We start from the raw sequence: 25,470 nt of genomic DNA, 5'->3' as shown, positions 1-25,470 counted from the left end.
GGAAAAGTTGAGACTGCAGACAGACGGAGGCCTTGACAATATGCCTCTCCCTTTTGTGGCTCAGCGTGCTGGCCACACGTGTAAAGGCTCAGCTTGTACCGCTGCGGGTGAAGGCGGGCCGCACAGGACTCGTGTCCTGAACCCTGTCGCAGTGTTGTGTCACCCTGTGCTCCTCGGGGCTCGGTGGGTTTCAGGTTGCTCCTGTGCAGGAGAACTAACCCCTCAGGTGTTTGGAGGTCTGGCTTACCTGAGCTGAGGTGCTTGGTGCTGAGTCCTGGCCGTTGGTCTGCCGGGTTCCCGCTGTAGGGTTTATGCGGTTGGAGAGAAGCTTCCCCATCGTGAGGGTGAAACTGTGCTCTTGTGAACATCGTCTTTCTGTTCATTCTCGATTTAGCCCGTGTAGGTCCAACCTTCTTCACGGTTATCATTTTGTGAGAATCATGGCAGTATTCACACTTGACTTTCCTCATCACATGAATCTTGTTTCAAAATCCAAAAGGTGGTTGGGAATAAAATTTTCTCCTTGTCACTTAACCGTCACAGGAGGTCACTTCTGCAGGGGTGCCTTTCTTGAGAGGTGGGGCTGATGTACCTGAGATGTGACAGGGTGTGGGGTCTGGTGCTGGAGGGTCTGATGGTGGTCCTGCAGTTCCCATGTGGTGCCTGAGGGCCAAGCAGCTCCATCGGGACCCCTGGGTCACAGCCACCCATGCCACGGAATCAAAGAACCTTGTGAAATGTTGATGTTGTTTTATGTTTATGAATCAATCATTTAATATAAAATATCTGTATAGAATTTTTTAATCAGATTCATTTTTCTTGATGGGGAAAAAAATTCCAGCCCTTAGTTTTAAAGTCAGGTTTGTGTGGTGTCATAGAGGGTAAAGGACCGTCATGTGAGATGGTGACTGAGTTTACTGGGGGCAGACAGGACAGTCACCTTGAGGCAGAATGAAAGCATCTGGAGGAGGCTTAGGACGGGTTGACTCAGGCAGACCTCTTTAAAGGAACCTCTTCCCAGGTTCCCTTGTTACTCATCCTCACGTTCTGGCGAGTGGCCTGTTGTCTTGCAGAGCTCAGGATGGCTCCAGATTCCCCGAAAGGAATTTGAGAGAGGAGATTTGCGCTTGCAAGCTACAAGAAGAAAGTTTCTGTAGGAATTTATAGATCATGACGTCGCTTCCCTATAATACAGATACCATTTTTGTTTGGAGAACTAAATCCAAAATTCTGGTCTGTGTCCTTTTGGGTGTGCAGTGAGTGCTGCAGTTAACCTTACCTTTCTAGATCACTTTGATTCTTAACTGCTGTCCCCAGAGGTGTTTCTCATTAATTATGTCACCACTGGGTTTTAATTCCTTGGTTTTCTGGTACTGCAAGGGAGTGATCTCTCTTCTGTAAGATGGGGGTCCATGGTAGTCCTGGGGGTGCCGGAGCCCTGGGGAATCAAGAGGCCCCTCGGAGGCCCAGCTCGGGTCCTGGGCTGTGACCTGACGTCTTCCTCCTGTTGAATGGGATGGTGGTAGTTTCCAGGGACAGCATGTGTCGCAGTGCCACATGGTTGGCCCAGCATATTTGAGCTACTCCCTGGAGAGGAAGAGGATTTCTGTGGAGGAGACTTATTCTGAATGTCGGAATTTATAGCACAGGTCAATACTGCCTTTTTAATTTTTTTATTTGAAACTATAAATATTCTTTCTTTATTAAAAATTTTTAAAAATTGCCTTCAAAGTTTTTTTTTTTTTTTTTTACATCTTTCAAGAAGAATCATCTCATCCACTTAGAGTCACACCTGAGTTCCTGACACCGAGCAGTATTCCCCTCTGTGGTCACGTTTTCCTCTGTGGCCTTTGTCCGAGGGTGGGGACTGAGCCCTCCTGCAGGTGTTTGAAGGAATGTGTCTCATTGCCGTGGAGGCAGGTCCCTGAAGAGGAGCTCTGAGCTGTTTGATATGTCGCAGTGACACCGGTGTCCCTGTGTGTCCCCCATGCACCCTTCTTTCTAAGGGAGGAATTGCACAGGTCTTTGATCTATTGCTTCGTAGTCACAGCTCAGGGGAACCATCTGCACATGCTGGACTTGAATTCCTGAAGAGGAGAATTTGGTATTTTGAGGAGATGCAGAGGCCAGCTGAGGCCGAGAGCCAGTGCGGATCTAGGTGTGAGAGTTGCTTTGAAGGGACAATCTCCTGCAGATGAGCACGCAATTCATTGCGACTCTTGATGCAGAGGAAGAGAGCACAGGTAGTGACGTGTGCTGCGTGGAGGATGGTGCCGCAGCAGCGGCAGCAGCTTTCCAGGCAGTGCATTCCTTTGGAGGGCCCTTCTGCCAGCCTGGAGGTGGCACTGTGCCTGTGCCCATCAGCCTGTCAGTCCACATCAGTGTGAATGACTGCAAAGGTTCCCCGGGACAGATGGCGCTGTGAGATGGTCTAACACATGAGACTGACTACTCCCACCTGGGAAGTGGCTCATGTTTCTCATCTTTTTTTTTTTTTTCTTTAGGAAAACCTTCATCATTCAGTTTTATATGTGGAAAATCCCCAAGATAAAATTGGCTTATTAAAGTTGGAACCCACACAGGGGAAAAATACATAATTTGGGTGCTATTTTACACTGCCATACCTTTTTAAATAGCAAATGGTCTTGAAGAAGGAAAGTGAGTTATTAAAGTTCTCTCCAAATTTTAGTTTTCCTTGCTTTGCTCGTCCCCATTGAGGATAGTTGAGTGATAGACACAACTTTTCCCTTGAGTGACATCCGAAGTGTTCCACCTTCCACCAATGAAAAGACACCATTCTCAGGAAAGACATAATATCTTATTTTTAACATCTTGAAAAATGTTTTGTGATTCAGCTCAGTTCTCTTTGATCTTGGTTTCCTTTCAATGGTGCTAGTGTATGGGATCCAAATGAGGGTAATTTAAAAACCAGCTTCACGTGCAGACATGGCTTTGATTATGCAAATTGACTTAAAAGGATTTTCATTTACAGTAATGGAAAAGCTTTTACTGTTTTGGTAAAGGTTTAGCTTTGGGGGAATTATAGGCACCTAATAACCTATAAATTTAATTGGATATTCTTGGGAACCAAAGATGAATTATTATTTAAATTTAAATTTCTGTTGTGGGAACCCATTGTAGGCAGGAGGACTTCTCTGGACCTCTTTTTGCAGTGTGTTAACAGAGACTTCAGCTGCTGCTCTCTTCCTTTTCCTCCTCCTGCTGCTGATAACGTTCTTTGTTTTTTTCTCCTTGGGCTTTCCTTAGCTTGGCCATTGTGTAAGTACTTTATGAATCGATAAACTAGCACATATTGGTTGTATTTGATTATTTTTTAAGCATTGAAAAATGTTAATTTTTTGTGTACAATTACTATCAGTAAAATATTTATAAAATAAACAGAATTAAACAGATGTTACTTGTAGTTTTCATTTACCTAAGTAGAATATTTTTACTATACAAAGATAGGACACAGAGATTTTCTTGCAGAATTTTATTTCTCAACAGAGAAATCACTGTCACCAAACTGTCACAGTGAAGGCTTATGAGTTTCTGTCTCTCTTCTTAAACCTGCCCCTTTTATGCTCCGAACACCCCTTGTTTCTTTGAAGTGCTTGCCTAGGTGGGTCCCTGCTGTAGTTCTGACATGGTCCCCATCCCTGTTCACTTCTCCCATTGTTGAGAGCCGAGGCCTGCAACAGAGCTTCGAGGAACAATTTATGGTTTTTTCCCCCCCTTTTTTTTGGTTTATTTTTGAAATTTATTAATCACAAACTGATTCATTATAAGATATTCAGAGATTGAATTACTAGAAGGATTTAGAGAGACATAAAATAGGAAAATTGCTCAGCTTTGGTTATCAGGTGCAGCAGACCTAAAATCACTTCCAAGATTTCTCAGACATTTACACTTGATTCCTGTGCTTACTCAGTTCCGGCCAGTAGCAAGCTGTGTGCAGGTGGCACAGTAGCAGGGTTCCTGGGCAGGGCTGGTGGGTGGGTGGGAGATGGGCCCTGCAAGGGCATTGGAAGATCAGAAAGCATGTGGGCCCTCGGTGACTCTGAGGTCTGCATCCGAGGAGTCCCAACCAGAGACTGGAAATATCAGGTTTTTGATGTGTCTGTTCTGGACACGCACACACTTTCCCCTGGTCATTCTGCCTCAACAGTGCAGCAGAACCACCGTTTACGTGGCCTTTACATCCTGTTGGGTATCGTCAGTGACCTAGCCTTGGTTTAGAGGGACAGGAGAGCACGTAGACACACACACCTTGTTCGTGGTCTTCCTCTTTTTGCAGAGGCTGTGGGGTGAGGTGTTGCATTGCCTGTGTAGGAACAGCAGCGTCTCCTCGCTGTGGAGATTAGATTTTTGGACTTGATGGGTGTGTGTGTTTCCTTTGGCTTGTTTTGTGACCCCCTGTCCTTTCTTGGTGCTTGGTGACCCTCTGACAGGGCAGACGCCTGACTTTGCCTTGGTTTGTCTCTTAGCTGAGGTCGGGGGGTGCGCAAGTCCTGGAGGGCTGCATTGCTGAGATCCACAACATCACCAGCCTGGACATCTCCGACAACGGTGAGTCACGCGTCGGGAGAGACACCGAGATAGGATCTGAAGCAAGTTGGAAAAGGGAAGGTGATCTTAATGATAATATCAGTTCATTTCTCGACTGATGGGGCTTTCAAATTTAACAATAGAGTTTACGGGTAGCATAAATCTGTGCCAGAGTCTCACTAAGTTGGTTTCTAAGGCCAAATATACAAACTCTGCGGAGTAAAATACCACTTTGAAAACAATAGCATCCAGGGCCGGGGGTGCGGCTCAGTGGTAGAGTGGCCGAGCATATGCAGGGCCCTGGGATCCGTCCCCAGCTTGCCCATAAGTAAGTGGGCATCCAGCCACAGCAGTGCAGAGCCGGGTGACGCTGGGCAGGCAGGTGTCGCGGGTGTCCTGTGTTACGTGTGTTTTGACTCTCCTCACTCTGATTCTTTCCAGGTTTAGAATCTGACCTCTCCACCTTAATAGTGTGGCTCAGTAAAAACAGATCAATACAACACCTGGCACTAGGCAAAAATTTTAATAATATGAAACCCAAGTAAGAGTTTTGCATTTTTTTCTTTATATGACAATGATGAAAATAACCAGTCTCGTGAAAGCTTTTGATTTGATTCCACTGTCCACATCTTTAAAATCCCTTTAGAAATCTGACACCTGTGTTGGACAACTTAGTACAGATGATCCAAGATGAAGAATCAGTGAGTATTGTTTTCAGTGCTTTTGACTAACGCCTTCTATTTGTTGCCATTCTTACTGACTGTCTCTACGGGATTCATGCCAAAATGCTTACAGACAATTCTACCCAAGCATCCATGTTCTGTTGTTAGTCTTAAAAAATGTAGAATAAATATTTATGCTTTCGTAGTGTTGGAGGATGTCTTTAGACATTTATTTATTCTTCATTCCATTCAACTCATCACCAGCTACAGGAATGTTGTAAATCATAGATGACAGGAGGTCGACTCCTGAGTCTGTCTTCTCATTAGCCTTACCACTTCCTAACTCGGGCTCCCACACGGACCCTCGGGTGATCCCTTATGCTGAGGAGCATCCTGCTGCCAACGAGCTGCATCTCGTGATTGTGTGGAGTTCACAGACAGGAAGTCTCCGCATCTTAAGTGGCTGCTTCAGCTCCAGCACCTCTCCCTGTATTCCCCTCGCCTTGAGTGGCTTCCGACCAAACTTAGTTCAGGATGAAGACGTCTAATTTCAAACTCAGTCCTGGCTTGCCGTTCTCTCAAGTGCATTACCAGAAGAGGACAGGTGTTTTACAGACAGAGAGCACCCAACCATGCGGCCATTTAATTTAGAGCCGGGGCTTCCTACCTTGTATGTCACTCATACTGTGGAAGATTGTGCCCTAGTTGGTCACCACACTCGGCTTTTATGGTTCCTAAAACCCAGACCCATGCATTCCTCCTGTGAAGAGGCCCATCCTTCATGGCCTGTCATGCCTTCCCTTGGAGGTTGTGAGGTGGTTAATTATCACAGTTTGGAAAAGTATTAGTTTTCCTTTTGAATTCATACCGGGAAACGAGGGCAAATCCCATAACCAGGATAAGCTGAGGTTCCTGAGGAAGCCGCGAGCCCAGAGGGAGGGAGGCGCTGGAGGTGTGCTCCTCACCCCGGGCTGCACTGTGCCCTGCCTGTCGGGTGTGCATAAACTTCCCAGTGTGGGCGACACAGTGGCCCCTGTTATCACTGAAGGACTCAGCACTTCTCTGTCCTCATTTGCTAATGAGCTCCATATTTTGTGACTCTTCCACTGGATTATTAAGATTAGGGGCACAATTAGAATGCAATGTACGCTTTTCAGAATTTATGCTGTTCGTTTTACACATTTGATTTGACTTGGTAGCGCTCTGCTTTCTTTGTTTCAGGTTTTCCAGTATTGGCCCGATTTTAAAGGGTGAGGAAAACCAGTGTTGCAGAGTCGTAGTTAATATTTTTCCCAAAATATTTTAGCACATATTTTAGAAAATTTTTTTATTTTATGAAAATAGTATATCTTTCATGTTTCACACATTATGTAAGGATCTTTTGTTTCTATAATTTAAAACTCTTTTAAAGATAATATTTAAAACTCACTTAAAACATACTTGCAAATGATAAAGTTTGCTATAAATGTTATCTCTGCCAATGCAAAAGTTTGATTAATGTGTTGCTAATAATGCTGTGCTATGAATGGCTTTTTATTTCATGTCATTGAAAAGGAGGTGGCTTTTTTTCCTAAAGGAGGTGGCTTCTGTTTTTTTCATCTGCTGAATCAGTAGGTACAAAGCAATTTAAAAGTCTTGTGAGTTCAGAAATCTCACAAACAGCTGGTACCATTGGGCTAACTTCTTGATTCATTTATCTGAGAGTTTTGCATATATAAATATAATCTCTACTTTTGACATTTAGACCTCGTGTTTGCAGAACTTGCTCTCTGACACCTGTGACATCCTTTATTGGCCCATGGTGGCACTTAGCCGGGAAACATAGACACCTGTGGGCTCCACTGCAACCTTTGGGTGTACACGTGGTCTTCAGCCTGCTGGACCCAGAGTCACGGGGCCGAGGTCACAGAGATTGTGCTGCAGGATTACATACAGACACACGTTGTGACCAACAACAGAAGGTGTTTCTCCTGGTGGTGCCTAAGACAAGAAACCACTGCAGCTTAAGCACACTGAGCAAAGAAAAGAAATAGTGAAGATTCAAATAGTAATGTTCCACTGAGGCACAATGGCCTCATAAATATGCATGCCATTTCAGGCTGTGCTGTGGCCATTAACGACTCTGCCTGTTATCTTTCAGTGTTAACTGGGGTGTCTTAGAATTTGAATATGGTGCTGGATCGGTGTTTGTGAGCAAGGAGAGTTGGCGGCTTGCCAGTACTAGGAAGAATCCTTGTACATCATTTTCGTCGTAGGTGAATAGAGATCATTGAAATGATGGCAGGTGTAATTATGGCTTTCAATTAAAGCAACATTGCAGTTGCTTTTGTTTGAAACGTTAGGCTGCCTGGGTCTGAAGCACTTTCAGTTGTCTTTTCCATTTACCTGAATGTAAGATGGAGAAAATTGAAGCCACCTCACCAAACCTGCCTGAATCTTGACATCGGCTTTTTAGCTGAGGCCTTCCATACCGTAGCCCTTGCAGTCTACCTACTTTCATAAATTTATTCTACTTAATGCACTATTACCTTTCAGTTTTACCATAGACATATTAAATTTGGACAATGTGATACAAATTCAGAGAAAAAGACAACAAATACCAACCAAACCATCATGGTGCTTTGTTGACAGTCTTGATGCATTAATTCTCGTCCTCTCACCTGCCCTACTTTGGCAGGTGGTTCTCTCTCAAGTGTCCCTTGGAGTCAGTGTCCCTTGGTCGAGCAGACAGCCCTGTGTGAAGTGTCCCCCTGGAGCTGGTGTTGGTTGGTTGGGCAGATGGCCTCTGTCCGGTGTCCTCATGAGTCAGTCTGGTTGACTGGGCAGATATGCCCCTCAGGTGTCCCCTGGAGTCAGTGTTGGCAGGTTGAGCAGATACAGTTATACCTTCGTCTGTGTGGGTCATCATGGAGACCACCCAGGCACATCTTGAGAGCCCCAGTCCCAAACTCCATCCACCACGTAGCCATAGTTAATCCTAGAATCTGCTTCCAGTTCTCACCTGTAATTTCGGAGCTGCTAATGGACCACTCCATGCCGTCCAGAAGGGGGCCCTGTCCCCGGCTCTGAAGACTGCTGACTTCTCCAGTCTTGCCGGCTCAGTCCTGAGATTCCTGCCCGCTCACTACTTGAGTTATGGCTCCAGGAGCATGAGAACCCATGCACAGGAAGGCAGTAGAGCCAGAGAAGTGAGCAGTGGTCAGACACTCTACTGCCAGAACTCTGCCCCAGCCCTCGTGGCTTTCAGGCTCTGGCTTGGACCATGAGTGAGCTTGTTTGGATTCGTCACCTGGCTTAGGGTAGAATCCGGGGCAGGCAGCCCAGCTACTCAGGAGGCTGAGGCAGGAGGGCCGCATGTCCGAGGCCAGCCTGGAGAACTGGAGACGTGGCTCAGTGGCAGAAGGCCCCTAGGTCCAGTCTCCAACACTGGGGGGGAAAAAGTCCACACAAAATCTGACTTTTGCTTTTGTTTGATTATAGGTGTGTCTTCTGATTAAAACCTAAAAGTTAAGGAGTGATGACGATAGAAAGTTCTAGCCTGAGCTAACTGGGGTACCATAACTTAGTGGTTAAGGGGTGAAATCTGGAAGGAGACTATCTAAATGGGGTTTGGTCCCAGTTCATCTGTTCTCTGACGATGTGACTTTGGTTGTGTCACCTGACCTTTCTGTGTCTCATGGGGAAGAAGGAGTAACATCAGCACCCAGGCCTTGGGTGCTGAATTAATGCACACGGAAGCTTAAACAGGGGTCAGAATAGTCATCGTTCCATAAATGTCAGTGATTATTGATCTTGGCTGGCTTTTAATTTGCATTTGTCCTCTTTGGTACTTTACAGTGTCCTTTCACCTTGTATTGAAATAGAGCTGGTGAAAGGACCCTGGAGCCACACTGAGGCCCAGGATGTTCCTCTCCCCAGAGCAGAGCTCCCCCTGGAGAGAAGCAGCCGGTACTGCAGCTTAAACACACTTGCTCCCAGCATCCTTCCGTGGTCTGCTTTGGGCCAGATGCTCCAGTCCCCTCCATCAGTGTTTGTTAGACGGGGTCCTAACGTCAAGCGCTGCACACAGGGTCTGTCCCTGCGCCTCTGCACATGGTGGGGTGAGCGTCTGCTTCTCCAGTGAGTCTGCTGAGCGCCGGGTGTTGCTTGCTCCACAGCCTCTGCAGTCCTTGTCCCTGGCTGACTCCAAGCTCAAGGCAGAGGTCACCATCATCATCAACGCCCTGGGAAGCAACACCTCCCTGACCAAAGTGGACATCAGCGGGAACGGAATGGGGGACATGGGAGCCAAGATGCTGGCCAAAGCCCTGCAGATCAACACCAAGCTCAGGTAGGCAGCCGCACTCCCGGGCCTGCAGTGGGGTGGCCTTGGGGAGCCAGCGGTGCTGGGGGTCTGGGCTTCTCCAGGGAGGGAGACGGACAGGGGCCGTCTGCGGTGCTAGTCCAGGGGGAGGCTTCAGAGTCTGCACGGACTCCTTCAGACTGTCGCCTTCAGTAACTGACCCTGATGGAGAGCAACCTGGCTTCTTGTTCAGTCTTGACATAGGCTGTTGTGGGTCACGGCAGTGAGATGAGGCGGCTCTGCCAGCCGTGCTAAGTGAGCAGAGCCACGCAGCGGGAAGTAGTGACACCGGGGTTGTCCACACAGCCAGGCACATTCACAATGGGCACATTCTGTGAGATCCACCGTCAGGCGATGTCTAGTTTTGAGAACGTCGTGGGGTGTCCTTGCGCCAACCCAGCTGGCTACCGCACCAGCAGCCTCTGTAACCTGGTCCTGCAGACAGAATGCCCGCCTCGCTCATGGCCCATGCCTGGTTGTGAGCCCACGGTCTTATCTCCACTCCCAGCCCCTCCAACATACAGACTTGAAGCCCAAGAGTACCCGAGGTCTGCTGGCAGCTCACACTGGGGGTCAGCTGTTTCTTAAGCAACTTTCATCTGCAGTTTCCCCAGGTGTGGTTTTTTAAAAAGACATGCCATGCTGTCACACCACCACCATCCGTCATTCAGAGACACGTTCCCCGATGGTCCACTCCCCAGGGCCCATTCCGGGTGGTTCCCTTATTCTCTGGCATAAGGCAGAATCTGAACCTTCTGTCTGCACTAAAGCCACAGCCAAGAGCATCAGCAGAGTCTCTGAAAGTCAGGGTGAATATCAGGAAGTCCCTGGGCCTGGGGCGGGGAAGCAGTAGCCGTCGTGAGCCCGGGGTCACCCAGACACACTGAGTGTGCCTCACCGCGTGTGCCAGGGTGGACTAACACATCCCAAAATACCTCTAGAGCATGCGTGTTCTGGGGGCAGTGTAGGACTTTCCTTCCAAAATAGGCCTTGTGCTTGGCAGGTCAACAAGCTGCCATTTATAGTAGCTGGAGTTTTGCCAGCAGAGCGAGTGCAGTTCCCAGGGTCGCTAAACACACCAGGACAGGGATCAGGAAAATATGGAATGGTTCTCTTCTGCCTTCAGAACGGAGATCGTCTCAGTACCTGGAACTGTGTGCATCGGGCCTGTGGGTGATGAGCTTCTTTTTATAAATAAATAGCTTCAGACAGAATATGAAAACGCTTTGGGGAGGGTTTTAGGGGAATCAGGTTTTAGAGTTTTCTGACTGTAAAATATTGGTATTATACTAGTCAGCTAATCTCTGTGCTGATGCTTTTAAGTATAGTTTTTCTGAAAACACTACCCAGGTGGGTCCATGTGTTACATCACAGTGTTGCGGGGAGCTCGGTGGTAGGCACCCACACTTGGCATGCAGATGGACTGGTCCCATCCAGCACCCCCCCCAAAAAAAAAAAAAAACCACAAGACTCTGGCGTGACGTTGGAGACACTCATCCCGTCTTGCTTGAAGCACAGATGGAGGTGGCCGTCAGTCCCCGCTCACAGCAGTCTGTGTGGTGCTTGGTGCTGCTGGTGCGTGGTTTCTGTCCGACAGGAGTCTCATCACTCACGTGGTTCGGTTTTCAACAGGACTGTGATCTGGGACAAGAACAACATCACTGCCCAAGGCTTTCAGGACATAGCTGTTGCTATGGAAAAGTAAGTTCAATTAAGTTTCTTCTTTTCTAAAAAAAAAAAAAAAACATACTAAAGAACCAGCAGTGTCAGTACGAACTGTGGGGTGACGTGAGCAACAGGGGTTGGGATCAGGTCTGGGTCCAGTGTCCAGCCACGGGGCCAGGAAGACACCGACTTTCTCCTGGAGTGAGTTTTCTCACCTTCATGATGAGGGCAGAGACGCCTGACGGGCTGAAGCCACCACCAGTCCTGAGAACCCGCGAGATCGTGGCGTGGCCTCGTCTCTCCCTCCTCTGTGGTTCACAGTCGATCTCTATGAGTCTTCTCCTTTGCCCATTATACACAATCCACTGAAGAAACAAAAAAGCCAAGGTCCAAACGATAAAGGTGAAATGGCCAGTGGTCAGATGTTGCTAGGAGACTTTTTATTACATGACCTGAAACCTGCAGTTGTGGATTCTCAAGGGTTTTGCTTTGCAAGGGCATGTTTTATCTTTCCCCTGGACCTGTTCAGGACTGGTGTTACCTGCTCACTGTGGTGACCCAGGTTCGTTCAGATCCGTGGTCACTAAAACCCAGCAGCAGGTCCAGCTGGGCATTTCCCCTAGGCCTTCTCTCAATCCATGTTTCCAGTCCCAGTGTGAAAATTTTCAGTTTACATTATTTTACATAAATTTTTCATTTTACATAAATTTTCCACTTACACAATTTCCTTGATGTAATTCAGAAATGAGAATAAAACAACAAAAGGCAGAGTGAATTCAGGAGGTGGCACAGGTGTTGCGTGTGGGTGCTAAAGAAGGCCAAGCTGCGATATTCCAGCGATAGACTTTTCCAAGACTCTCATTTAAGATAAGAGTCTAAGGTGTCAGGAAGCCATCTTAAAACGTGCCCATTGCTTTCTCTTTCTCTAGGAACTACACGCTGAGATTCATGCCGATTCCCATGTACGATGCCTCTCAAGCCCTTAAAACCAGCCCTGAGAAGACAGAAGACGCTCTGCAAAAGGTACTGAAGGCTCAGTAGCTCGGCTCCAGTAAACTCACTTGAGCTGCGCGACTGTGATTCTGAACTCAGGAGCAGAACTCTGTTACTTTACCGAGGTTCTGAAACTTTGTGTGTATTCTTACGATCCCGCCAGGCATGAGGCAGGGAGGAATCAGACACAGCTAAGACTTACCATGAAATCTTAGTGGAATCAGGTAGCATTCTTGCGATATCAGCATGCCAGAGCCTGGGCGCAGATGACTTCCTGGGATCATCCTTTGGCAAATGCAGGGAACAGGATGTTAACTCAAACCCCTCCCTCCCCTTCGTCCTCAGCAGAGGACCTCGGCTCCCTGCTCTATCAAGAAATTGGGAAACTATTGAGCGTTCGCTGCCATATGTACAGTACGTAAGCGTACGCACTTCACCGTCTACAGCCACGTCCAGATCCTGCCGTCCTGGCCTCCACTCCTGGGACGACGGCAGCCTCTCCCTGGAAGCCCTGCCATCTGTAGTGTCTCCGATGGCCTCCGTCGTGCCCTGAGTCCTCCCTGGTCTTCCGCGTCCTCAATTTTGCTTTCTATGGCTCCCTGGCTTTCCATTTTAGATGTGCTCAAATATCTCCCGCCCAAGAAGGCGGTTCCCTGTTTACTATGGTGACATTTGCAGGGGTATCTTTGAAGTCTTTCTTCCTGCTCTGTTCTCTTCCTCTCCAGACGTCCAAGCTCCACGTCCTGCCCTGTTTCCCTCGGCCTGTCAGTCACAGTCGGCCAGTTTGCAGCCTGAGCCTCTGCATTCGCTCCCCTACCCCATTCCTAATGCAGAGGCCTCCTCCCAGCCTGCCCTCTCTCACTGGCATTATTACCACACTGGCCCCCTCTTATCTCATTTCCAAGAAGGATTAGCATCATATTTCATGGTTAATCCAAGCAAACCAGAACCTTGACCCCTCCCTCTCCAGTGGCCGTCGGGACCAGTGGTGCTGGTTCTCCTTAGGTGCGGGGCATTCTTCCCAGGATCTGTCTTCTTGCCACCTGGACTTCATCTCTACCAACTCTTACTCTCCCTTTTCTTCTACCTCAGCAAACTCCCTAGAAATGCAAGTCCCTGAACCTCAGACACTGAGACAGGATCTCGGTGATGGCCGAGTCGCCGAGTCAGGGCTGTGCTGTGGGCTCATTCTTCCCACGCTGCCATGTGTGTCTGCAGAGACTGAAGTCAAGCAGCAGGCCACCAGGACTTCTCAGAGTACCTTAGTTCCCCACGTAGGCCATCTGCTCAGATTCTCATGCTTATCTAATTATATTTATCAGATCCTTAACAAGTAGGTTCACACATGGGTGCCTGGTACTGTTTTAAGTGCTTCTCAAAAATAAATACATGTGATCTTTGAAATAGCAAATGAGATGGGTTCTGTTATATCCCCATTTTGCAGATCAGGAAACTGAAGGGTAGGGAAACTTATTAACTTGACCAAGGTAACCATGAGAACCAGGCAAAGTAGCAGATAGGAAAAGAGTGTGCGACTGCAGGCGTCTGACTTTGCGCGGACATCAGCAGGCTCAGAGCAAAGCCTGCCAGGTTTCTGGCTTTGGGTTGTCAGTGAGTGAGGCCGTCATCATTCCCACACCCACCACAGAAGAAATCCTGAGAAAAACAGAAGTCAGCCACTTTTCTTAGGTACAGGATCACCCTGAAACCTGGACAGACAGTGCGTACTGGAGCTCCCAGTGAACTTAGCGAGGTCCTCGGACGGAGCCAGAGCCAGGAGAGTAGCCAGGAGAGTAGACTCCCGAGCTGTGGGGAGGGTTGCTGGAGGCTGAATCTGACTTCCCGGGTCCCCGTCTCCAGGAGGCTCTAACCTGGAGTGAACTTTCTTTCCAGAAGCCCCTCCCAGTTGTCATAGCAAACATTGTGGAAAATTCCCCTCACGTTTCCCTGCGATGCCATGTCTGGGAGGCTGAGGCAGGAGGGTCGCGTGTTCAAAGCCAGCCTGGCAACCAGACTGGAGAAGTAGGTGGGTGGTAAAGTGCCCTGGGTTCACTCCCAGGACTAAAATAGAAACTAGCAATTGTGGAAGTCGTGGCCCAGGGACTCGGGGTGACCAAGAACACCCCTAACTTAATCACAAGGTTATCGAGTGCCTCTCCTCCCTGACTCTGCCTCCGCACACCCGCGGTGTGACCGTGGGTTCCAACTGAGCAGCAGCAAGACAGCCTCGAGGTGAGGCGTTTCTAGGGAACCCCCAAACAACAGGGGAGACAGAAGCAAGGATCCTACACGGCAAAGCCCCTGGCACCGCAGCAACAGGAAATGTGAACATCGGCGGCTCTGCAGGGAGAGACCCTCCCCGAAAAAACCAAAAGGAAATTCTAGAACTAAAAGTTAACAGAAAATAAAGCCATAATGATCCCAGCAGTGTCCTGGACACACGTAAGGAAAGAGTCGTCAATGGAAACCCTCCAAGTGAGATGCAGAGAGAAAGGGGACGTGGGAGACGACACCCCGAGACCACCCAGAACCGTGGAGCAGCAGTGGGAGAGGTAATGGGTACGCCATAGAGTTCATGGAGGAGAGAGGGAAAGGAATGCAAGAAACATGGCTGAGATCGTCCCCCAATTAGTGACAGGCACTGAACTATCAGTCCAGAAAGAAAGGGACACCAGGACAATGCCCAGAACAGTCTACACAGGCCTCTCCATCCAGTCCACAAAGGTAAAGAGAATGCAGAGAAGCTGGGGGAAAGGCACCCGATGTGCTGAGAGACGGGAAGGGTCCGTCCCACGTTTTGCTGGAAACCGTGTAAGAAAGAAGAGTGGAAAGTATTTATGAAGTGGTGATAGAAAAACAGCAGCTGAGAGTCTGTACCCAGTGAAATCGTCCTTCAAGAGTGAAGAAGAAGTGGACATTCTCACACACATGTCCACCCAGGATGGGTCGCCACTGGATCTGCCTCCCAGGGAGTGTTGAAAGACGCTCTTCAGAGAGGCGGGAAAGGATGTGCGTCAGGTAAAGAAGGGACCAGCGGAGGAGATCCGACGGTGACTCTTCTTCAGTAACCGTACCCATGGTCACAGTGGGTGGAGAAGGGAGGTGACTGGCAGCAGTGTTTTGAGGGCCGGAGGGAAGTGGCCGCGCTGGTGGGCAGCCGCCTCGGAAGGGTCACAAAGGCCTACTTCACACACTAAACAGACAGTATAAAGCATGGGTTGAGTGTGCCTTATCTGAAATGCTTGGGACCAGAGATATTTCAGAAGTTGGACTTTAAAAAAAAATGGGGGATATTTGCATACACATAATGAGACATCTCGAGGATGGGACCCAAGTTCAAACACAAAGTTCCCTTGTTTCACGTGCACCTCAAGCATCTTGCCGAAAGGTAATTCCCCATGACATACTCAGCACAGCTGCATTTTTAAAATATAAATTTGTGTGTGTGTATATATATATTATAGAGAGAATTTTTAAAAGATTTTTTTCCATGATTTTATTTATTCATTTTTATGTGGTGCTGAGGATTGAACCCAGGGCCTCACACTTGCTGGGCAAGGGCTCTGCCACTGAGCCCCAGCCCCAGCCCAGCTGCATTTTGACTGCAGCCCACCACCCAAGGTCAGATGTAAAAATTCCCACCAATGACAGCAGGTCAGTGCTCACAAAAATTGGATTTGGGGGCCTTTTGGATTTTTTACTTTGGGATTAGGCATGCTCAGCTGTATACTTGGTATGATAAAAGGGGAGAAGAAACATGCAATTCTATAAAAGGCTCAGTTAAAACAGAAGGGAGAAGAGGAGAAGAGGACACGTGTGCCGTGAGTAGGATGTTGTGAATGTGGCCCAGGCTCACCCAGTTCTGTGAAGAGTCGTCACAGCCCAGAACTGAGCGAAACATGGGGACCGGGGGCTGGGGACCAGGAGCAGGCGAGGTGTTAAGTGTAGAATTTGTGCTTTTTGTTGACAAATGGATGGTTTTACAGTTCCTTTTGGTTTTTCTTGTGACACCTAACTCCTCTGTTACATGTGCAAGTTTTCATTTTAATAGTAGATCTTTGCCCTGTGGAAAACTGTGTTTGTTGGTTTTAATCCACTAAAAACCAACGACGGCAGAACTGTGGTCAGCACTCCCTCTTCCTAGTTCTTTTTCTTTAAATGCAGGGTTCCTTTACTCAACTGCAGTTGCTCGCTCCTTTTGCCAGTGCTGTCTGCTGCAGCAGCCTGCAGGTGTCTGACTCTTCCCAGGTGATCTCCAGCCACCGTTGCTCCCAAGGGTCCAGAGAACACGACAAAGGCTCCGTTGGCCCCTAGCCAGGCCCTCCCTCCCCCCCTCCCTCCCTCTCCCGTGGTACTTGGGATGGAACCCAGGGCCGGTGATGCCAGGCTAGCCAAGTGCTCTACCCTGATAGGGCCCAGGTCCCATTTACTAACCCAGGAGTTGGAATGGTGCATGGAAGGAACTTCATTCTGTTCTGCCAAGATGCCAATAGCTTCAGTGGTAGTGGGCACATGACTGACCTTAAGGATACTGGAAAGTGGCCATTCATCGTCCCCGTAAGCTTGTTATGAGAGACAAGCATCGAAGGCTGTTTTCCTTCAACATTCCTTCCTGGCTTGGTCTGGGAAGCATGATGGGTGGGCCTGGGAAAGGTCTAGAGGCCCAGGGCCAGCCCCGGGCACCCGACCTGTGTGAGACGAGCCTCCTGAACAACCCGGTGGCCCTCAGACCCAGGCCAGCCAAATGTGAGGCCATTTGTGAAAGGACAGGAACAGAGCCAGGCCCGTCACATTTCAGCATCTTCCTAGCAAAGCCCTTTACAGTGGTAGTGGTGTCACCTTGGGAGGCAGTAAGAGAAAGCTGATGTCACAGAATGTCAGGGCATTAATGTGTCATCTTAATGATGTTTCATTTCAGGGATCTCTTCATTTTATAATTTCTTTTATATTTAGTAGAATAAAGACTATACTCATTATAGTTTCCACGAATGATAGTAATTACACTCTGTATTTTAATTGTTCCTAATTGCTATTAAGTAGTAGTCATTTAGCATATGGAAAATGAAAATGAAAATGTAATAATACTGAGGGCTTCACAGTAATAGCAGTTCTTCACCAGGGAGTTGCAGTGGCAAATTAAAAGCCAAGTGTTAAGTAGCAGAATAAAAACAAACAAGTGAAAAAAGTGTAGTTGGCATATTGACCCTCATCAAGTCGGTCTTTTTAAAACCCATCACTGTGAAGAGTTAACCTGCATTCTGGTTCAGTGTGTCCAGGGCGTGTGACCCTGCCTGGATCCTCTCTCTGAATCGTTTATCCCTTCCACGTTTTGGTTTTTCATAGGAGATTGGGCATAAGCACAAGATGCCAAGCAACTTCAGGATTTTTCTTTCTGTGGAAATCCATTTTCTGATTTGCTCTACTGTTTTAAGAAAATATGAAACTCTGACAGGTTGATGGGGTTGTTGTATGTCTTTTGATTGCACCAGCCCGCAGTCTTTAATTTCTGTAGCTAGTCTTTTCCCTCCTTAAAACAAAAGTGTTCGACAACGAATCAGGCTGAGGTTCGGAGAGTCCCACCTGCGCGCTCTGTGTCGGGGGTGGGGGGTGTTCACCTCACTGCTGAGCTGTGTGGAAGTAACACTCATTAGAGGGAATGGCACCTCTTGCTGGCCACTGATGAGAAGTCATTAGACAGGATCTCTGACCCTTCTGGCAACTAAACACCAGCTTCTATTCATCAGCTACTGAGTCACACAGAAATTACTCCAAATACCCGAAAGTCAATTTTCAAATGAAAACAGCAATAATAAATGTCAGGGACCAGCAGCTCCCCGTCCCATTCATGTGTGGGGTCCAGGTCTGGCAGCACGTGCACAACAGTGCTTAGATTTTCAGTTATGGAACTGTGTGTCTTGAGAGATGCATCTGTTTGACTTCCAGATAGAAAACTATCTGCTGCGGAACCACGAGACCAGGAAGTACCTTCAAGAGCAGGCCTACCGCCTGCAGCAGGGCATCATCACCAGCACCACCCAGCAGGTAAGGCACCTGGCTTCCTTCCTCCCCTCGCTGGGCTTCCTGGAGCGGAGGACTCTCTCATGGGACTCATTCCTAGTGGGGCTGTAGAACTGGTTTCTGAGAGTGGCAGCCAGGTAGGAAAGACGTGAGAGAGGAGCTCGGGGAGACGGAGGGCGGAAGCAGCCCATGCTGATGCCCAGGGTGGTCACTGATTTTGAGCCTGCGGGGTCACCAGCAAGGTGTGGTTTAGGTTTACGTACAAAGATCAGGAACTTCTGATAGACAGCGGAGTCCAAGAGTCCTCAGATTTGCAGCTCGGAGACATGTGGTCTGCTCTCCCTACTCCTCTGCAGTTCCGTGAGTGCGTGTGGATGCCCAGGTCCTTGTGCATCCTTAAGAGTTTGTTGAAAACCACTTAACACTCGAGGGCAGGGGAGAAACGGAGGTGCCAGTCTCTTCTGCTTCACTACTCTTCTTTCTACCCATGTGAGAGAGGGAGCAGAGAATTGTTGCCGCAGTCTGGCTGGGCACAAAATAACCGAGCCACCACACAGCCTTGTAGGTTCAAAACAGGAACTCCTTTATTCTCTGCACTCCCACGAAGGACACACCACACACCAGACGGAAATCCTTCCTCCGGAAGATCCCTCCTCCAGCACTTCCCCAACCACTGGGAACTCTCCTGGAATCCCTGAGAACTCCAAAGTAGCAGGCCCAGGCAGACAGCAGGGGTCTAATATGCAATTGAATACACAGCTTAACATAACCATCATCGTCTCAATGGCTTGCTGGCATCACCTTCTGGCAAAAATGCCATGTGTCATTCCGACTTAGCTATGGCTCTCAGCAAATTGTAACAGTAATTCTTAAAAGTATAGACTGTTTTCCTCCCCAAATTAGCAAAATTAGGGGTCCCAAGATATTTGAAGAAAGCAAAGAGTATGTCAAAGAACAAGATAAATGGAGGTACCGAGCTCAGATAATTCAGAGGACAGTAGAGGACTTTAAATAAAATTGTAATTAGTGAGTTCTTGGGACTTGAGCAAATATGCTATGTCTGTCTATTAAGAGGCTACTGTGGAAGGAGGGGTCAGAAAATTGTGAATATTGCTGAGCAAGTTAAATGTCACTAATTCGGAACTAATAAGCTCATTGGACATGAACTAAGCTGTTCTTCTGGAAGAAAAACTGGAGAGAAATTTTATGACATGTAGTAAAAAGACATAAAAAATATGAAGGAAAAGTTGGGATGCCAGAGTCAGAATGACCAAGACATCCTGATAGGGACAGATGCTCCAGGGCCGAGCAGAAGGACACCACGTCACAAGGGTCTTGGAGCTGAGATGGCCCACTGAAACTGATCACAGTGAGTGGACCAAAGATCCACATCTAGCCGCTGTCAGAGGCAAGCGGACAAGTGAGGTCAGAACCACTAGGAGAAAGGAAAGCCTCTTGAGTTCCACAGAGGTGTTTCCTGCAGTGCTGGGTCCGTCAGGGCCCCTGCATGGCAGACCTCTGCTACTGAGCTGCGTCCCCATCCCAGGTTTTCTTAAGAGAACAGAAGAACCGATTTTTTGCATCCATCCCAATTGGTGGAAGTGAGCGAGGTCCTATCGTCTATTTTCAGTGGGAAATCTAATCTGGACCAAGGATTCTGTATCCAGCCGTCGTGTCACACAGGTGTGAAGACACAGCAAGAATATTTCCAGTCATGGACTCACTATTTTTTCCCCACATGCCCCATACAAAAAAACTTACTTGAGCATAACAAAGAAAAAGAAGTACACCATCTGAGGTACAAACAAGAAACAGAGTAGAATTGCAGAAGTTAGGGCAACTGGAAGTCTTACAAGGCTCCGACTTCGAGACCGTCGACTTGTAGGTTTAGGAGAAGTAGGAGTCTAGGTCCTTCTATGGGGCCTACAATTCCAATTTTGTAATTGAGTTTTGGAGGACTGAGGCTTTTAATATCAAATTGGACAGTGAGGGAAGACTTAATGATTACATCACAGAACATCAGTGTTGAAATCCTGATTCTGTAATAATGAAAGGTCGGCCCTGAAGACGACAAGCTGAGGGCCAGCGGAAGGATGCTGAATTTTTAAGGTTTCGTTTCATGGTATCAACTGCTACTTTCCGTAATTCACAAATCAGACATAAAGATAAGTGTGCTCTGAAGTCTTAAAGTGAAAGCCACTGGAAGAGTCCAAGGATGTGTCTGTGCAGATAGAGCGGAGCTAACTGCTGGGGGAATTTTTCATCATTCTGGGCTTTTTCCTATAGATTGCATTCTGTTTCCCTTAGCAGGTGTCATTCAGATTTTTTTCTTGAGAGAATGAGAGCTGTCTGTACTAAACACCCACTATTCCTCTTAGGTGGCGTGACTGGTGAGGGTGTGTTGTGTCCGGAGACTGTGAGGAGGTTGGCCTCAGTGTTAGTGTGGTCATCTGGGGTCAGCTGTCAGGCAGTGTGATCTGGTCGGGGGTCTTCTCTAGTACGTCTCCTTGTTATCTCTTATTATAAACATGTATTTTTCAACGTAGAAAAAGCAAAGCAATATGTGTTGAGAAGAAAATAGTTATGCATGGTAGTGAAGGAGCAGAACTTTTGAAAAGCGTATTTTGACTGTACCAGTGCCTTTTTTTTTTTTTTTTTTTCCCTGCAAGGGCTGATATTGGCTCAGTCCTGCGTGGCTTCCTGTTATTTCCTGGTTTGAGGGTTCTGTGTGAGAAGCCATGGGGGTGCTGAACTCTTGCCTGGGACTTGCCTGGTGTTCCTTTATGAACTACTGAGGTGCAGGCTTCTTTCTCACTCGGCCTCTCTCCGGCTTTCCTCTGCTTCACAGGGGATTTTGCTCATCCCCAAAGGTCCCTTGCTGCAATTGTCAGTGCTTATTCTTAAAAGTAAGTCTCATCTTCCCATCAAAGGGAACCGTGCACGGGGAGCCTGTGGGCCTGCAGTTCTGCACGGCTGCCACCGTTCTGAGTCACCTGCGTCATTAGGAAACAGGTACACTGCCACCCTTCACTTCAGAGGCTCCTGAGGGTGCTCTGATCACTAACTTTCAGACTTTAATCATTCCAGTGACTCAGGGGGAAGATGTGATGTTTTCAGAAATTTGAATTCGGAAAGCACAGACCCTCTGTGAGCAGTACCCCTGCCACCCCTCGGCCAGTCGCCACCCTCAGCGCCCCGAAGGCCTGCGTGGGGCGCGGAAGTCCCCCGCCTACTGGGTGTTAGGTTTTGTCTGTCGGCTTTGATTAGGAAAGCTTGGTGAGGGTCCCTGTGCCCTCGGCTCCTGTCCCTTCTTTCCGCCTCGTAAACCCTCTTGATCGGGAGTCGGGAACGGTCTCTGCAGGGAGCCGGGGAGATATTCTGGGTTTCTGGCGAGACGGTTCCCGGGCAGCTCCTCACCCCACTGTGCAGCATGGAGCAGCCGTGAACGGGGCTGGCTGTGCCTTGAGCCTCCCAAACACGGGCCGGCACCGCCCGCTTTGCCAAGCTCTGCTCTTTGGTCTCTCAGCCTCGTGGTCCACGGGCTCCTTCTCTGTAGACTGGTGCTGCTGAGGTCGGCTCCTGCTGCCCGCACCCTGGAGCCCCTGGAGCCCTCCGCCTGTCCACTGAGGTGCTCTCTCCTTGCACTGAGCCTGTGCCCAGGGCCCTGTCCTCCCGCATCTCTGGTGAAGGGGACAGTGCCGTGTGAGTCAGGAACTTGGACTCCCAAATCCGGTGGCCCGGAGTGAATCCGGGCTGTGCTGCTCCTGTGGGTGTGACTTCTGTGGGTCGTTTACCACCTCTGTGGCCTGGGCTTCTTCCTCTGCCGAGCAGGGACAAGGACAGCAGCTGCCTCACAGGGGCTCCGGGGATGACCTGGTCCTGGAGTGCTGGCCTCCTCCCTGCAGAGGCACCTGGAGCGTGAAGCCTGAGGGAAAGATGGGGAGGGAGGGGCTGGGTCCACCTGTGCGAGGCTGGCTCCGGGGACTGCAGGCTGGCTCGGGGACCGTGTGCTGTCCACGTCTTCCCCAGGGAGCAGGTCGGCCTGTAGGAAGGACATGGAGACAGGGCTCGGGGCAGGGAAGAGCCGTCTCAGAGTGACGGTGTGTGTTTTCTAGGAAGGAAATGAGCTTCTCAGACAACTGGTTACTTTAGAAAACTTGGGTGCGAGGGATTCCTGGTGACGTCAGGAGGTCAGTACAGAATCTGCATTCGACCGCGGGGTCTCCTGGGGGACGATCAGGAGGTGCAGCCCTCAGCCCGCGGTCCCCTTCCTTCCTCATGTCCGTGTACTTTAGGGACAAGAGTCATAAACTGAGAGCCAGCTCCTATTACCTGTTCAGAACCTCCAGTTTGCGCTCGGCGGTCCTTCCGCGTCCTCTGAACAGCTTCCCGCGGGCTCTGGCGTGGGAACGGGATCCATGGGTGATGGTGGCCCTGATGCTCAGGCCGGAATCGTCTTAGGGATGTGCAATTGAGTCTCATTTGAATTGAAAAACTAATTTTGGTGTTCCCCTTGGTTTTGAAACACTCCCTCGAGGCCGTTCTTGCCCCTTTGATTTGGATCCTCTCCGTGGTGGGGCTCGTGGTGCACACTTCACGGGTCTCCCTGGTGTTTCCTGATCACGAAAGCTGCGTGCCACGCTCACACGCCTTCACCTGAGACCTCTGTGGCCCCCGCGGTCTGTGGGTCCTCTCTCACTGTGTGGTTCGTCTGTCTCTTGGAATCAGGGTCCAGTTCTAGAAAGATAGGAATCATCGGTGGCCATTTTGCTTCAGGAAGCACAGATCTACGTGACAGTTTGAGGACTTAGGGTTTCTATCAACTAAGAAGTCTTTTCAAGCATGTCGTTAGCTCCCTGCATCACATTCTGTGGGCCTGGAAGTTAAGATGTGGCTCTTGCCCTCAGGCTTCCTTGTTTTAGCTGGAGAGAGTGTGAGGTGAGGGGCGTCACCAGGCAGCCTCCGTGTGCTTGCCCCTGTGGGACCTGTTGGTGATCCCCAGACCCTCTGCCAACGGAGCAGGTGCTTAGAGAGTCGTTATTTAGCAGGTCTTTTAGCACATGAGAAAGGAAGTTGGGTAAACAACACGAGCCTGATTTTATAAAGCAGGAAGTTGAGGGATGGCGGCCCTGCTGCAGGCAGACCCGGCCTCTGAACTCAGAACTTACCAGTTCTGAGCAGGCTGGTAAAGCTTCTGCTGTGGTCGAGCTGGTGAGAGAAGGAGGACAGACTTCAACTTCCCATAGTTATGATATCAAATAATTAAAAATAAATACAGAAGTGAATTTAATTGAAAAAGAATTATTAGCTTATCTCCTGCCAAATGACTTACCAGATGGGACAGGACTCTTGACATGTAAGATCCCTGTAGAGTTAACACTTTTTTTTTTTAAGGAGATGAAATAGGCAAGCTTTAACTCTAATAAAGAAATATTGGAGAAAATTTTTAAGCCACACTTTGTTCTTCAGTCTTCATTGGCTTCTGTTCGAGTCCATTTCCTGATGCTATAACAGAATACCTGAGATTGGGTGTCTTATGAAGAATAGAGGTTTATTTTGGCTTGTGGTTCTGGAGGCTGGAGAGTTCAAGAGCACTGTATCAGGACAAGAGTCTTGTGCTGCTTCAGCTCACAGTGGAGAGTGGAAGGGTGGTGGGCTCATGGTGAGGAGAGGGAGCAGCAGGGCAGCCTGCTCTACAGCAGCCCACCCGCTCCATAGCCAGTCCTGGGAGAGGGGTGAAGGCGCCCACTGGAGAAGTCATTCGTGTATTCAGGAGGGCTGTGTCCCCGACCTAAATGCCTGCCCGGCCCACCTCACACCAAGGCTGGGAGCATTCAGCCCCGACATGAGTGTTCACTGGACGGACCATAGTCACAGTTCTCCGTGCTTCTCTGTGTGGGCAGAGAGAGGAGCACATCTCCACCTCCCAAGGTGTGTTTCGTCGACCGTAATGGTCAGCTGCCCGCTTTGGGTTTTACATTTAAATCATGGAGCCACTGAACATGATTCAAGAGCAGTTGACCCAAGAGGGAGATCTTACTAGAACAGAAACTAGACGTTCCTGGCTTTGTCATCACCTGTCAGTGTGATAAAACTCAACTCGTTTTATGTTGTGGTGGCTCTTCATTTATATAGAAAAATACTCCAAGTGACTGAATCAATGTAAAAAGTGTGAATTTCCAGAAGGTGTTCTGGTTTCTGTGATGTGGGGACCAGCCGGCTATTGGTGTCCCCTCGTGGTCACCTCCGAAGTGTCTGTACTGCGTGGCTCATCCCTTAGTTCCTACCGCCACCTGCATGCTAGAAAGATCGGGAGGAGAGCCACTGTCTAGCAGAGTGTCACTGAGTGCCCACGAGGTTTCGCAGTGCCCCTTGGTTTAAGTGCTGCATTTTGTAAGGCACAAAAGGGACCCATACCTGGGGTCAGTGCTGCGGAAGGTTTCCTGCATGAAACTTAAACTCAGTTAACACTCGCTACAAGCCGAGCTCTCCCAGGTGCCAGCTAGGGGGAGGGTTCAGCCTGCGCACTCCTTTTTCTGAGTCCTGCCCCTTCATCCCGCTTCCTGCTCTGAACATCCTCCGGCTGACTCTTTTCTGTTTGGAGCAGATGATCGACAGAATCTGTGTGAAAGTGCAAGACCACCTCAACTCCCTCCGGAACTGCGGCGGGGACGCCATCCAGGAGGACCTGAAGGCGGCAGAGCGGCTCATGCGCGATGCCAAGAACTCGAAGACGGTGAGTTGACTTCAGACTTCCTGGGAGTCTGGGGCAAAAAAAAAGAGTTTTTACAACTAAAACTTCACTCTTCCATCAGCTCCGAGTTATGACCAAGTACTAGGTGAACTGAGTTAGTCCTTCCTCTCTATACTCGCACCGACCCCCAGTAACCAAAACGCAGAATAAAAAGCAGAGACCGGGCGGTGCCTGCCTGTGATCCCAGTGACAAGGGGCTGAGGCAGGAGGATTCACGTTCAAGGCCGCCTGGGCAACCTAGATCCTGGGGGTGTAGGGGTTGGTAGAGTAGCCCCCGTTCAATTCCCAGCATCCTCCTCCCTCCAGAAAACCAGGCCCAGTGTGATTTACAAAGGGCACAACTGGACTGTGAATGACTGACAGGCAGTCGTAGCTTAAACGAGTAATAAGTCACTTAAAATCATCGTCCTTCCAACATGGAACACCCTCTGTCTCCTCTAGAGGGAAGCTTTTCTCAGATTAGAATCTGGTCTCCAGTAGCACTGCCT

General features: G+C 48.9%; 1 protein-coding gene across 9 annotated transcripts in view; it reads left to right on the top strand.

Moving 5' to 3' along the window:
* Positions 1-25,470, top strand: part of CARMIL1 (capping protein regulator and myosin 1 linker 1) — a 244,063-nt gene that overhangs the window by 161,241 nt on the left and 57,352 nt on the right. For all 9 annotated transcript variants that reach the window (XR_014022096.1, XR_014022097.1, XR_014022098.1 and 6 more), the window contains 8 exons: positions 4,488-4,569; positions 4,990-5,089; positions 5,195-5,249; positions 9,368-9,540; positions 11,185-11,253; positions 12,147-12,240; positions 18,154-18,252; positions 24,836-24,964. Coding sequence is in view for 4 of the 9 variants with exons in the window: in XM_081295124.1 (XP_081151250.1) it covers positions 4,488-4,569; positions 4,990-5,089; positions 5,195-5,249; positions 9,368-9,540; positions 11,185-11,253; positions 12,147-12,240; positions 18,154-18,252; positions 24,836-24,964 (801 nt within the window). In the remaining 5 variants the exon portion in view is untranslated. The remainder of the gene's footprint in view (positions 1-4,487; positions 4,570-4,989; positions 5,090-5,194; positions 5,250-9,367; positions 9,541-11,184; positions 11,254-12,146; positions 12,241-18,153; positions 18,253-24,835; positions 24,965-25,470) is intronic.

This window comes from Spermophilus citellus (assembly GCF_964194105.1).
Source record: "Spermophilus citellus genome assembly, chromosome: 5".
In the NCBI taxonomy this organism is placed as follows: Eukaryota; Metazoa; Chordata; class Mammalia; order Rodentia; family Sciuridae; genus Spermophilus; species Spermophilus citellus.
This window is presented reverse-complemented; position numbering and strand designations above follow the sequence as displayed.